Here is a 14616-nt window from a genome sequence, read left to right as displayed (position 1 = left end):
AGGAATGCAAGTTCTGAAGAGTACAAAGGAACAGTGGGCAGCACTGAAGGGAGCATTATAAAGGCAACAAACTTATGTAAAGCAGGTCAGAAAACATAAGAGGAAAATGATCAATATAGTTCTTGAAGGAGGTAGCAGCCTTGTGTTGTCTCTGGCATATCCCCCCCCCCTTCTCCACCGCCAGGGCCCACAAGGTTCAAAGCGCACCCTTCAGGTCCCAGCAGGGAAGGAGGGAGGACATGCCAGAGTCTCCGCAAGGCCACAGTTGTCCTGATAGGAACCCGGTGGGTGGCTTGTGCTATCCACTGCCACCGACGTTTTTCTTCCAGGGTGGGCTCAAGTTCCACCCAAGGGGAGAGAAGTTGGAGCGTGAGTGTGCAGGGAGGAGTACAACTCCATTTGCATTCCAGCAATGTGGCACAGGGCAACTGTTCCTCTTTATTATAGTTTATACATGTAAAACTCAACTTCAAGTATGTAAATACGGTTTAAAATCAGGCCCTTAGTGTGTACAGGAAAGTGCAGATTTCCACAGAAAAAAAAATTCAAGAATGAGTTGTCCTGCTATGAAGTTGGAGGGAGTACTTTATATCGGAGATGGTTGGTGGTAGATGCCTGGAATAACTTAGCAGCAGAAGGTGGAAACCAATATTGTGACAGAATGCAAGCATGCTTGGAACAGATACAGAGGAAAGTAGTAGGAACAGGGTAGAGAGGTTGGGTAAAAGAATGAAGGGGGGAGGGGGAATTATGCCCAGCCGTTGGATTAAGTGTGGGAACTTCTATATTCATCCACCCAAACTGGTAAAGGACAAAAAAGGGAAAGGAAATGAAACTAGCTGACTTACATGAGGAGTGATATCCTTCGGGCAGTTAAGCTTGTATGGCTAACATCTAGAATATATCCTTAGCTAGTTTGGGGTGGACCACTTGGTCCTTATCTGCTGTATTCTGCTGAATTACTGTCATTGGGCTGTGAAAACTGTGGTAGGGGCTGGCCCTGTGGCTCAGGGTTCAGTTGGTGGGTCCCGTCTTCCATGCCCTGGGCCATCCAAGGGCATGCGTGCCATCGAAAATGCATTCATAGCCCCTCAGGGGAGGGAGTCCCAGTCATTGTGCAGTAACTACACTTGTGGTTGGATGTAGGGCTCATGATTAGTGTTTTGGAAAGAGCCCTGGTGCACAGCCCCTAGCTGAGGAATGTTGGCAATAATTGAGCTAAGGAAGTTGGATATGAAATAGGGAGAAAAACTCTAGTTGCAAAAGATGTAAATTGTTTCATTTCATTTGGAAGAAAAGAACACCTAGAGCGAGCAGTAAGGTTATGTATCTGCCTAAGGATAGGGGTGGGATGGGTGTTCCTTGCTTACTGTGGTATTATGTGTCTTCACAGCTTAGAGCAATAATTGATTGGCACTGGGGTGTGGAGGGAACGAGGTAGGTGGTCTGGGAACAATCTTTTATGCAGGAGATCTCACCAGCCAAGATGGTGTGACTACCAGACACGGCTCGTAAGCTGCCAAGTGCAATCCCTCCAACCATTGCTCTTACATTCAAAGTTTGGGATTTATTTATTTATTTAGAGATTCTTATATACCGCGGTACGTATAGTTATACATCACCTCGGTTTACATTAAACATTAATTTTAGCAACAGGCTTTACATTAAACAGATTATACAAAAGTAAACAGGAACTTAAATGTAAGTTAGAAACAGCTTTTACATATAACAGTTTATAGATTAGGTAAACTAAAATATAACTACTGTAACTATAATCAACCATGAATGTTTAATTTAAATAATCGCGAGAGTAACTTAAGCCATTAATCTATTGGATGCAACATTGATGTCAAGTTCAAGTTGATTCATAGAAATTGCAAACAAGAGGATGGATAGGGAGAGAGGAACAGTGGGATTATCGGGGTGAACCAAACATGGGGAGTGAAAGGAATATGACCAGAACATGGAGCAGGTGAAAAATAATACAGGTATACTGAATTTTAATGTTAGTCCTTGATCATTGATAGTAAGCCTGTTCAAACAACCATGTTTTGAGGTTTTGTTTGAAAGTTTTGTGGCAGGATTCGAGACGCAAGTCCAAAGGCATATTGTTCCAGATGTTGATACCGGCAATAGAAAAAGAACGTTCTCTTGTGGAAACGTGTTTGATGTGTTTGAGTGGATGAGAGGTTAGTTTGGCTTGGTGGATATTTCTTATTGGTCTGTTAGATGTGCGGAATATAAACTGATCAGAAAACCATTGCATCTCTTGGTTGTGGATTGATTTATGGATGAGAGAGAGAACTTTAAAAGTGATTCTGTAAGATACAGGGAGCCAATGATAGGTAGAAGAGTAGGCTGGTGGGTGATAGGAAATATTTTTATAGGTCTCCTATCTTTGAGTAAAGAACATTTCCCTGGTTGTTCCAACAATATTGGCAAAATGGTGGGAAGTAAACGGGTGTGGGAGGCTGGAACATATTTGAGATGGCTAATGTCCAAAGGCTTTCCTGGAAGTAATGCACACTTTCAATTTGATCCCTTCAGATTATTTTTACTTTCAGGTGAGCCGTTTTCTTTCCCGGAGAGGTACGGGAAGCTCTCAACCAGGGCAAATCTCATTTTAAGGGATTCTGTGATAAGGCCCAATGGATGACCAAGGGGATCTCAAGAATCTATATTTAATAAATTAAAGACCTCCAGCAACCGCCCTCGCATATTGTGGGTTGGGAGAAAGATCTGAAAGGTGTGCCTGGTGAAAAGAAATGATTTGTTTCGTTAATACTAAACAAAGTTCAATTTTCACTATGGTAGTAGAAAATGGCTACAAATTGCTATATAGGTGGTATCTCACACGGGCTAGGTTGTCTGCCTAACTATTTTCTGGATTGAGACTTATGTTGCAAGGGTGTGGTATGGTTGGGACTTTTTTTTTTTTTTTTTTTAGATGTGGTGGGAGTGTCCAAAGATAGTTCTTTTTTGGGACTCGATAGTACAGCTGATGTGCAATATGCTGGGGGAGCAAATACCCAAGGACCCACTATTTTTTCTTTTAAATATTCCTTATAAACAACCAGTCACTGCTGTTGTATTTTTAGCCCAGCAAATAACCTTGGCTGAAAGGGGAGAAACTGCTTATTCTTGGAGAGACCTCCACACTGCCTTTCAAAGGGTGACTCCAAGGCTGGGTAAAGTCTATTATCTGAACAAGTTACCTGCAGTTGGGCATCAACGTGTAGAGAAATTTGAAAAATCGTGGCGTCGTTATATTTGCTGCCAATCAAAGGTGTAGAACTGTTGGAGGGCAGGGAGTGATGTGAGCGATCTGTGGGGAACTCCAGGCTGAAATCTAGTTTGCATTAAGGGAGGGGAAGGTTGGGGGTTTGGCGTTAATGGTAGAGTATTATATTTCCGCTCTTGTTGTTTATTCCTGACTTGTATTTTGTGGGTTTTGTATCTTTTGTTTTCTGTTCTCCTGCGCCTTAGGGCACTATGGTGACTTCTATCTATGCTTATATACTGTACTTTGAGGGGCGAGCTTGGGTTGGGATCAGTAGTAGCAGTTTGCGGGAATTACGGCTACTACCTAGAGATTAATACCCTTATTCAATAAACATACTCACTGTCAATGCAACTCCAGCATTGCTCTAAGCTTCAACGGCAAGAGGACTTGTGGAAAAAAAGGATTTGCATTCACAAAAAAACCAGGGAGTAGCTTGCTTGTTGCGGCGGTTACTACCCCAAACCAAATAAGTCTGATACTTCACCTTCAGTGCATATCCAGTGCAGCTCACTGCTTCAACGACAGGGGGGAGTGAAGTAAAGAGGATTTATATTCAGACAACAACCAACAAGGACTGAATGGCAGAGGCTGGGTAAACAAACAAGCGTGGGAGTAACTTGCTTATTGCAGCAGTTGTTACCCCTGACCAATTGAGCTGGATGCTTCGCTTAGATGCAGCTCCAGCGCTGCTCTCTACATCGATGGCGGGGGTGGAGGGAAACTGGAACCAGGGGGGTTGCTGATGGTGGCCAAGAGTAACAGATAAGTATGAGAAAAAAAGTGTGAAAGCTTGCTGGGCAGACTGGATGGGCCATTGGTCCTCTTCTACCGTCATTTCTATGTTTTTGTAGTATGTTGATTTTTGGGAATGTGATGTATATCATACTGGTTTTCTAACTACCACAATAAACTTTCACTGGACTAAGAAAGATAGTTGCAAAAGAAGGCTCGTGATACCATAGCTCAATATAGAGCAGTTCAGATTGAATTGAAATTGTAAGGAGGAGTGGAAGGAAATTCATGGGGCAAAAATACCCTCCCATCCCCCACCCCAAACCGAGGCGCAGTAAAGGAAAAGGCAGTCTAGTAAGAAGAGTCTGGCTCTGGGGGTGAAGACCTGGGGTTTTCACTCCTGGCACTGCTCTTTGAGTCTGCATCTTTCCCGGTGCTGTAGTGTCACCTATTCTGTGAAGGTGAACAGAAATGGTGTCTGTCTTTCACTTGTCTCTGCAGCATTGGGGAGAAAAGTACTAAACTGAGCCAGCATGACCTGGGGAAAACAGATGTGTGCATACACCACTCTTACTTTTATAGTGATTGTGAACTGAGCAGACGCACAAAGGTTACGTGTGTGTATATACGTGCATAATATAGAAATTGCACACGATATACAATGTAAAGATCTGTGAAACATAAGCCAGTAAATCACAACGTGCTGCTAGCATCTGTACTGTATGGGTCCATGTGGAGGGCTGGGGTATTTATTTATTTATTTTTTTGTATGTGGACAATTTTTCAAGCGTTCTATGTGGGTACAGAGCATTTCACCTGCGTTACTCAGCTGCCTGAAAACTTCCCAGCCTCTGCATGGCTCAAATTCTGCACATTCTTCCAGCACGCACATTGAGAGGAATGCGTCCCAATGGTGGGTCGGGGGAGGAGAAGTGCATGTGTGGGTGGCATTTTCAGCTCTTAAGAAAAACAAGAGACAGTGCAAATGACTGCTCATATTCTGGCCTTTTTACCTTGAAACCTGTGCTCTGAGAACTGGTGCAAAGCCCATGAGTTAAAAAAAATAAATAAAAAAAATAAAAGAATACATGTGGCCTGTCTCCCAATGCAGCTGGTTTGATCACTTGTGCAACCCCCTCCCCTAAATTAGAATGCAGGACTCCTGGGGGTGTTCTCACAAGCTTTACTTTTGCTTGACAGCTGTTTCTTTCCATATCCATTCCGTAACTGCCACATGGCATGGTGAATCCTGCTGCTCTTCTCGGGGGGGGGGGGGGGTCTGTTTTCAAGGCTTTAGTTGGGATCTGTGTGCATACAAACAAGGAGTAACCTGAGTAGATTTGCCAAATCTGCTTGTGATTTTTCAGTTGCCTGAAAGTACACACAGAATTTTAAACCACACTAAAAAGGCATTTTGGGGGAGGGAGGGAAGCGTGGCTAGAAACTAGATACACGAGTTCATGTTTCAAAAACATACAGTGCTTAGTTGGCATGCTCTTTAACACGTATAACTTACACTATTGCTTAGCATCGTATAATTATGCATCTGAAAGTAAGTGTGCACAAGAAGCCAGTGTGCTCTTGGGTGTGACAATCTGCTGTGTCTGTGCTCGCTGAAAAATGCGCCAGTATGTTGCCAGTTAAACACATTACTGGCAACGTAACCTGCATCGTGCAGAAGATGTGCATGCCATCCGGCGCCAGGGACCTGAGGTGTCCAGCTGTTCTGATAGCACAGCTATCACCCCTCTTCCTTATTGCAGACTCCATGCCTGGGAGATCATGACCCATAGCATGCACTGGAGAACACTTTTTTCCTTTCTACATTCATGCTGAATTCTTGCAGGGGAAAAGAGGAGCAGAGGCATCTTGTTTGACGGATCATTTTGCACAGAAAATCATGGAGGCATTTGCTGGTTTTTTTTTTGTTCCCTGATGACCTCACACCCTCCCTTGTGGGAAGCAAGTGGAGAATATCCAAAGCTGTGAGTTGTGTTAAGAGGTGGGGGCCCAAATCTTGGGCATGGCACACCACCTCTCCCCAATGTTTGGGAGGAGAGTGATGCAAGTAAGCTGTTGGTATGAGTCAGGACTGCACTCTGGTGCCTTTGGCAGGTCCAAAGTATCAGCTGACTCCCTCTATCCATATATAAACTGATCCTGGAGGTGGGGGAGGGGGAAGGAGCACTGATCTTTCTCAGGCACGTACCTTCTATTTATTCCTGGGAGTCTTGCTTAGTCCTGTTGCTTTCCTGCTTGTCAGCAACTGCTTATCCCTCCCGCTGGTTACTGGTCTTATCCTTTTCCTCTCACTGTTTTTGAATGGGGAGACGGCGACGAGCCCCCTAAAATGGGGATTGGTGCAGAACCATGAAGCCCCCTCAGCCATGGGCTATGTCTTGTGACGTCTCATCAGGTTGTGACGTAGTCCCCTCATTTCTAGGATCCCTGGGGACTCTCTGCCCATGAGTGCCTCAACCGAGCTGCGCTGCTGGAAGCACCTGAAGCCGTTTCTGCCGTTCTTCCTCATCAGTGGCATGATTGCTGCCATCTACTTTATCCTGGATGCCATTGTACACAGTGGCCCTTACACAGACGAGCACTTCTTTGAGAAGTTTGACCGCCTTCGCCCGAAGCCTCTCGCCTTCAACAGCACAGAGGGCAGCTAATACGGAGCCAAGCAGGCCAAAGGCCCTCACTGTTACCGAGATGGAGTGAAGTCTGTCCTGCCTGGATGTAAAGCATAGTGCAAGAAACTTCTAGAGGGCTTATTTGCAAAATATTTTTGATGGAAACCTTAGAAATAGTTTATATATCTAGTTTAGAACATATCTTTCAAGTCTGAGTCCTTTGCTGTGAAGAGGAAAGCACATAGAATCCTGGTATGGTGATTTTACTTATTGTAAAATGCATTGTCAAGTCGGATGTTCTCGTTGACTGAGGTGTGCCCCTAGTCCCGTAGCTGTGTATATGGACGGGAGCCTTGCACTGTAACATTTACCTCCAGGGACAGTAGTCACTTAGTCATTGTGACATTGTGAACCCCTTTTATTGCAAGACTACGATGGTCCCATAGACCTTCATGTGATGTGAGAATTGCAGCAGTTTCAACATCAGATTGAGCACTCTGGTGGTAGTGTCATGTTATCCTATTGATTTGGTTTATTTTTATTCTAATCCAGGGTAATTCACAGGTTACAGATTCAGTGCATCCCTTCTGTTAATTTTTTTTTTTTACAAACTAATGGGTTCCATGTAGGGAGCTACCTCTCAAGAAAAGGAGCATGGAGTCATTGTGGACAATACATTGAAATCCTCAACTCTGTGTACAGCAGAGGCCAGACAAGCAAATAAAGTAACGGGAGTGATTTGGAAAGGAATGGAACATAAAACTGAGAATATTGTATTGCCTCTGTATAGATTCATGGTGCAATTGCACTTTGAGCATTGTGTGCAGTTCTTCTTGCCCCATCTCAAAAAAAGAACTGGGAAGGGCAAACAAAATGGTAAAAGGGGATGGAAAAGCTTCCTTATGGAGAGCAGCTAAACAGATTAGGGCTCTATAGCTTGGAAATGAGGACAGGGGGAATATGATTGAAAGTGTTTTCTCTGTCTCAGAGTGGGGGGGGGGGGGGGGGGGATGGGGTTCTTTATGTAAATTTTCATAATTTCAATTAATGTAATTTGTTAGAGGATGCATCAGAAACAGTGTCCTCTATCATGTTGATTTGTTTATGCAAATAAAAACGTTTCAGATTAAAATCATGAGTGGGATGGCATGGGTAAATGGTTATTTATGTGGATGTGTATGGCAAATTATATTTTAAATTAAACTGGGCAAAAAAGGAAACAAGAAAAATGTCCGGTCCAGTCTCCTTGCTGCTAAAAAAAAAAAAAAAAAAAAAAAAGTTTCAAAAAAAAAATCCCCCAAGCTCTGTGCCTTCTCCCTCCTCAGTTCTGCCTCTGATCCTGTCCATGGCCCAGTGAATCTTCCCAGACCAGGAGTGCCCTCTCTCCCATTGCTCCTGCCCCACTGTTGTGGTTTTTCACCATGGCACAAGTTTTCCCTCAGGCTGACGTGGTATTTTGTTGGGCGTGTATAACGGCGCTGACCTTGGGTAGGCTGTGGATGCAGTAAGATGGGGAGAGGCATGTTTTGGCAGACTGAGAGAGGGGAGAAGCTTTAGGGCTGACTGCCTGCTTTTCCCTTTTTAACTAAACTAAAAATAAACACAATTTTCTGGGTGGGGGTGGGGGGGTCCCTTTTGTTTAGTTTTCAGAACGAAACAGGAAATTTTGTGGTTTCCTATTTTATTGCAAACAAAATCACATTCCTAGCTCTTTGCTCTTTCATATAGTATTAGGATCTGAGATTTATTATCAAGATGCTGATCTTTAGATTACAAAACATTGATTTTTAAGTTTTTTGCAGGGCACTATATTTGATCTGGGATGCTGTTTATGAAAAAATAAGCTGGAATCCTGCAGAGAAGTTATAGATTGGAGTAGAAATATTTATACCAGGTCCTAGCTTGTCCTAAAGCTAAAATTATTATATAGGCCCTACCCATCTCCAGTTCTGTTTGTTTGTTTTTTAAAGAGGTGTTAAGTGTTGCCTTCTGTCCCTTTAATTGCTATTGCTGTGGATCTACTCATGCTCTTGGCCTTGTATTCCTGGCTCACTCTGTCTAGGGTTATCTGTGCTAGAGGTAAAAATCAAGTTATCAATCTCTTAACTTCAAAGGAAAAAAAAAAATAATTTCAGACCTTCTGACTTGCTAGGCTTTTCCCCATAGATGCCGCATGGGAGAAAAGCCTTAATCGGGCCTGATCCTGTCACAATTTGGCAGGCTGTCAAGATACAAAGTTAAATCTGGCATCAGTCCAAATTCTGCTAAAACTATAGACCTCTCCAATTGTGTTGAACTGGAGACTCACCTTTTAGGTATAACTATGTAGGGATTCCTTTTTACCAAAAGATTACTGAATATTATATTTGTTAATCTGAACCCTTAAGTAAAATTTAAATGGATTTTAACAAACTGGAATAATAAAAATCCCTCTTTCCTTGGAAGGATGAACTTAAGTGTTATCCTCCCAGGATCAATTAAATGAGCTGTTTTCACCTCCTGTCAAAACTGTTGAAGTATTTTGTGCTCTTTGAGGAACTTGGGTATCTTTTATCTGAAACAAGAAGCAAATTTGGTGAAATAGGCAAATGTATTTCTAGAAACAGAGGAGGGAGGATTAGTCTGCTTGACATGTGTAGAGAGCCTAAACATTCTCTACCAGCAGTATTTGGTTTCTTCTAAAATGGGGGAGAGGGGTGGGAAACAGAATTAGTATTTATGTGAGGGGAAGCTCCCCCATGTGGGAGTCTCATATGGTAGGTTCCTGGCAAATAAAACCTCCTTCCACCATTCTAAGGCATGGGATCCTAAGTTGACCCTTTTTGGGGCAGCATATCCATTGCTGTTCCCTATTTTCCTTCTGTTTTTGCTGAGAAAATACTTTTTTTTTTTTTTTGGGGGGGGGGTGAGTCTCTGTGGTTGAGACTTGGAACGGAGTGTGGAGACAGATTACATTTACTCATTTGAGTACCATGATGTTGGAGACCGTTTTTCCTTATATCAAATACCCCAGGATCCAGTCTTGGATATTTTACCTTTTTTTTTTTTTTTATTCTACATCAAGAGGATGGATGCCTTTCACTGAGGCGACCATAAGATCACCGGTATCCTCCCAGGAGTCATGGCATAGGAGTCATCCATGGGAAAGGAGGAGACTTGTGGACCCAATTTGAGTGAGGTTCATGAATATCTGGAAGAGACATTGGGAGGAGTAAGACTAGTACCACCTGCAGGATGGATGACGGGAGAGAAAAACTATAGGTAGGAAAACTGGGAATTTTTTCCATGGAATACACCAAACTAAAGAGATTTCCATCAATTGGGAGGGATTTACCCTTGCTGCATGATCGAACAGGACGATAACTAAATTTGACAACTGGCATTCAATGAACATTAAAAAAAATTTGAAAATAGATAAGGATCACAAATGTATTAAAACTTTGGAACTTGTACATCATGTTCTAGGACTAACCAAAGCTGTAAAGAACTTTTTCTATCAATTACAAAATTCAACAATAAGTTATGTTATGATTTCCGATCTCCATCATGATTATTGCTGCTGTTCACAACGAAGTGATCATCAGCACTATATACAATGAACTGTAAAATGGGATTTGACTTAATAAAATGCACGGGACTTAGAAGAATAGTCTTTCTAATCAAGGAATATTGGACCTCAGGTCATGGAAAGACTGGGACATTTTTAAAACTGTTCGTGTGGTTCCTGGGACCCTTTCCAGGAGTATCAGCTCAGGTTCTACACAAGTGCTGCTATTGGGCTTCCAGCCTGGCTGAAGTGGCAAACCTTAAATTACCTGTGGGATTATTGAACCTGAGAAGCATACAAGCCACCCCCCCCCCCCCCCCCCCCCCCCCCCCCCGGTGGAGTGTCACTTTGAGAATTTTGGGCAGACCATAGGAAAAGGGCTTTGAAGTAGACAGCTATGAAGCAGGAGTACCCCTGGGAAAAGTACCCATGGGGCTTTCAGAACCAAATCCCTGCTCATATTCTCCTAGGTTGAAGGTGGATCCTGATTTTATGATTGCATGATTTAGTTGAATGGATTGTGTGTTTATATTTTGTCTGGCTGTGTATTTGTGTACTGTGCATGTGATTTTCAAAGCCATTTCCACACATAAGTGTTTAATGCTCAGAAGTGGACTCTTTGAAAGTTGCCTCCCCTATCTGCGTGTAACTGTTTTTTGTTTTGTTTTTAATGTATGGATAGATGTATTCCTGTGGAGGAGTTTGTAAATTTTAAAGCTTCACAGATATGTGCATACGTTTTCCCAGAAAAAGTATATGCACCCAATAGCAGGTGCAGGTCAGTGTGCGTGTATGTATTTATTTATTTATTTATTTAAATGAGAGATTTCCTTTTGAAAATTGCTGTGTAAAGCTGTGGTGAAAAGTAACTCTGACATCACACTTCTGCACACAGTTTGAAAGTTTTTATATATTGATTTTGCACTGTAACCTGCCTAGAGAGAACAAGGAAAGGTGGGAAATCTAGTTTTGTTTTTTTTTTAACTAAGTTTTTATCCTGACCTTTCTTTTCTTTTTTTTTTTTTTTTTTTTTTTTTTTTTGCTTTTTGTAGTGAATAAAACCCTACTTTATGATTAGCACAGGGTACTTTTAGCTGCATTTAGGGGTTGGGGACGGGGGGTGACAATTTTTCATACTCTATTTCAATGGGAGGAGCACTGTTTTAACTGCCGAAATGACTTTCCAAATTGCCCCCAAGTGTGCGTGTGAGTGAATATTTGATGTAAAATATCTGACTGGATGAAAATAAGAGCAAAAGGTTTGTAGTCCTTTGTATTACATGCCCATAAGCAAAAACAAATCTGCAACAAGTAGCAGACAATCCCTAAAAATAGGAATTCCTGGTTAATTTGCAACCAGGCATTTAGAAATGTTAATCTGCCAAGTTTGCCACTTGACGTGCCAGTTTTGAGGAATTAAGACATAAAAATGAATGAATGTTATGTAGATGGGTTGACGCAAGGATCTTATGTACTAAAAGATATCTACCTATCGTGAATCTTTTTTTTTTCTCTAGGTTTAGGCTGTCTGAACACAATTTCTGTGAGATCTCCTTATAAACTGTTTTGTTGAAATTGAGTTGGCTTCTAGATATCGGCTGCAGCTTTGATAAATCTATTTGGACAGAACCTTCTCCCTTACACTTCACATGAATTTGCTCAATATAAAATATATGAAAAGTTAAGAGCCAGAGTTTCAGGAAGGAAAGTGGGAAAATAGCTTTGTTATCAAACTGGTCAAGGCTGTAATACCTGTCAAATGGCATACAAAATTCTTCATGGGTTGTATGTCACTCTGACTTATACAACCTATCAACAAGAATAATGGGGGGTGTGTGGAACATCAGGATTGAGGTACACTGGCAGAGCTGTGTCTGATTCAAATACTGGGAATAGCCAAAGGTGCTGCTGGTCAGGAGTAAGGAGCATTGGCAAAGGTGTGTGTGTGTGTGTGGTACAGGAAAATCAGGTGGTGCTGCAGATCAGGATTGAGGTGCATTAGCAGAGCTGTGTGTGTGGGGGGTCCCAGTACTGGACTAGCAGGTCAGAATTAAAGGGCATTGGCGGAGCAGTGTGTGTGTGTGTGTGTGTGTGTGTGTGTGTGTGTGGGGGGGGATCTTGGTACTGGTACGTCAGCGAGCACTGCAGCTCAGGGTTCACTTTGTCCTAGTAGTTACTGCTGCAAAATACTGGGCTTCCAATCTGGCAATTCTCTCAGCCATTTTGAGCCTTCATGGACTAGTTACCGCAATTTAAAGCCTTTGCATCTCCTGTAGCCACCAACCTGTTAATTGATCACTATTGCAGTGCAAAACATGTTAACAGCAACTGTCTAAGCAGACAGCTATATGTGTAGGCACTAGCCAATGTAGTATTGTGATGTATATTGAGTTTTGATTGTATTGTTTTAATTATCTGTTTTTATTGTAAACTACTTAGACAGTCAGATCCCTGCCCAATTCACGGTATATAAAATCTTTTAAATAAATAAAAAACCTGGCTGTTGTGATTTATAGGTTTTGGTCAAGAGGAATAGGCTATAGCTCCCCATTAAGAGCCTAATGCAAGTGTTCTCTGTGCAGGCCAATAGGTGTTGCTGATAAGGGACAGCCTTCACACCCTTCTTCCCTCCCTCCTAGGGCCTGCAAAAGCCTCTTTACAGCATCTCTAGCTCTGATCAGCCCAAGGAACAGGAACCAGATTGGGCCAGTTCACCCATCTTCTTTTTCCTGCTGTCTAGCCATTGATATTTGGTTATTTCCTCACTTGAACCCTCATAATTTCCAGCATAGTTTGTTTTTCAAAGAAGTTAGTCAAGATCTTAACTTGCCATGCTGGCACCTCATACTTTGTGCATAATAAAATGAAATAATGACTTGATTGACTTTGCCTGTCTTTTTCTTTGCAGTGTGAAGTATGAAGATCCCCAAGCAGCTGAGGGGCTGGCAGGGGCCCTGGATAGCAGACAGCAGAGTACTGGAGCTGTAAGTACACCTGTATGGAGACGATGTATTGAGATCCCTGAATAATATCGAGAAATTTCATTTTCCTCCCCTGCCCCCCAAACCCAAATCTCAACAAGAAAATGGATTGAATGAGAGTCGGAGAAATGCACTAAAAATATATTTCCAGATCACAAAACAGGGACTGAGCTTCTGTCTATTGGTCTAATGTGTTCCAGGTGTCTCTTTGCTCCCCTTCCATTTTTGTTCATTCTTCTTGGTTTCACTACTAAGCAGTTAGCTTGGATTTCTAGCCTTATTCAATCTCTGCCTTAAAACAAAAGTAGATGATAGTTCTGCCAGATGCTACAACCTGAACTACCCACACCGAGAGAGGGAGGAGAAATAGAGGGGTGCTAGATCAGGTTTTCCCTTTTGACCCTATTGCAAATCTGCCTCCTGCCCTCCCCACCTGGCTCCCTTGTCCCTTGCTACAGCTCAGTCTGGAATCTCTCTTAAGCAGATGGAACCTGACACGATTTTTCACAGCTCAGCGATGCTGAATGACTGGATGGCCAAACAAGGAATGGTGAGAGTGGCGTAGCTGCCAAACGAGGGTGTGGGCCTACTGGAAACCGGACTGGAGGTGGGCATACCAGGATAAGGAGGGGGAGATGAGACCCTGGCTTTTGATGCTGTGCTGTTTTGGTCAGTGAAAACCCAGGGACTCAATAGATTGAAAGAAACCTTGTAATGTAGGGTATTAGTAATCATGTTGGTCCTGGAGAAAAGTCATGTCTTAGATTGTAAACTTTTCTTTTTTTTTTTTTTTAAAGTAACAGAAAAATGTAATATGGCTATATGCTTTAGTTAGGGACTTTTGTTTTCAGTTTTTCTTAGTTTTCTGGGAATTTTGGCAGTGTTCTTACAATGAAAATGGGAGAAAATCAGTGGGAAAAACAACTTTCTTTCACTTTTATATTTTTTTTTTCCAATTTTTGTTTGCTATAACAAACTGATACATTTTTGGTAAAATGAAAACTGAAAACCAAGGTCCCTTAGGCGCCCCTGGTCAAATTGTAAGTGAACAGAAGCAGACACGAGCTCTACATGATATAAAGTTAAACATGACACGTTTCTATAATTTTTATTTTTAACAGATTAAAATTAATGCACAATAATTATGGACACCCTTTCAGTTGATTCATTATGCTTTTTTATTTTATTTTATTTTTTTTGTCAAGTCCCAAAAAGTTGATTGACTTGCTAGGTCTTCAGTTAGTCAGGTGAAGACAATTCCACGATTTGAACAAACACTCTGGCCTGTCTAACATCTCAAGTCACAGATTACAAAAAATCAAGCCTTAAAGGGCAATAAGATATTGTAACCAACACACAAAATAAACATATTTGCCTAATTTCAATTTATATAATTTTATGGGACCATCATATAAACCCCTTAGTTATTATCTTTCAGAGCCT

At 41.9% G+C, this 14616-nt stretch overlaps 1 protein-coding gene across 4 annotated transcripts in view; it reads left to right on the top strand.

The window, feature by feature from the left end:
* TOM1 (target of myb1 membrane trafficking protein) overlaps positions 1 to 14616 on the top strand; it is a 148019-nt gene that overhangs the window by 111388 nt on the left and 22015 nt on the right. For 2 of the 4 annotated variants that reach the window (XM_029590125.1, XM_029590128.1), the window contains exons 12-13: positions 13101 to 13176; positions 13655 to 13723. In XM_029590125.1, coding sequence (XP_029445985.1) covers positions 13101 to 13176; positions 13655 to 13723 — 145 coding nt within the window. The remainder of the gene's footprint in view (positions 1 to 13100; positions 13177 to 13654; positions 13724 to 14616) is intronic. The other 2 variants (XM_029590126.1, XM_029590127.1) reach the window with 2 other exon arrangements.

The sequence above is a fragment of the Rhinatrema bivittatum genome, chromosome 2, assembly GCF_901001135.1.
Source record: "Rhinatrema bivittatum chromosome 2, aRhiBiv1.1, whole genome shotgun sequence".
Taxonomy (NCBI): Eukaryota; Metazoa; Chordata; class Amphibia; order Gymnophiona; family Rhinatrematidae; genus Rhinatrema; species Rhinatrema bivittatum.
This window is presented reverse-complemented; position numbering and strand designations above follow the sequence as displayed.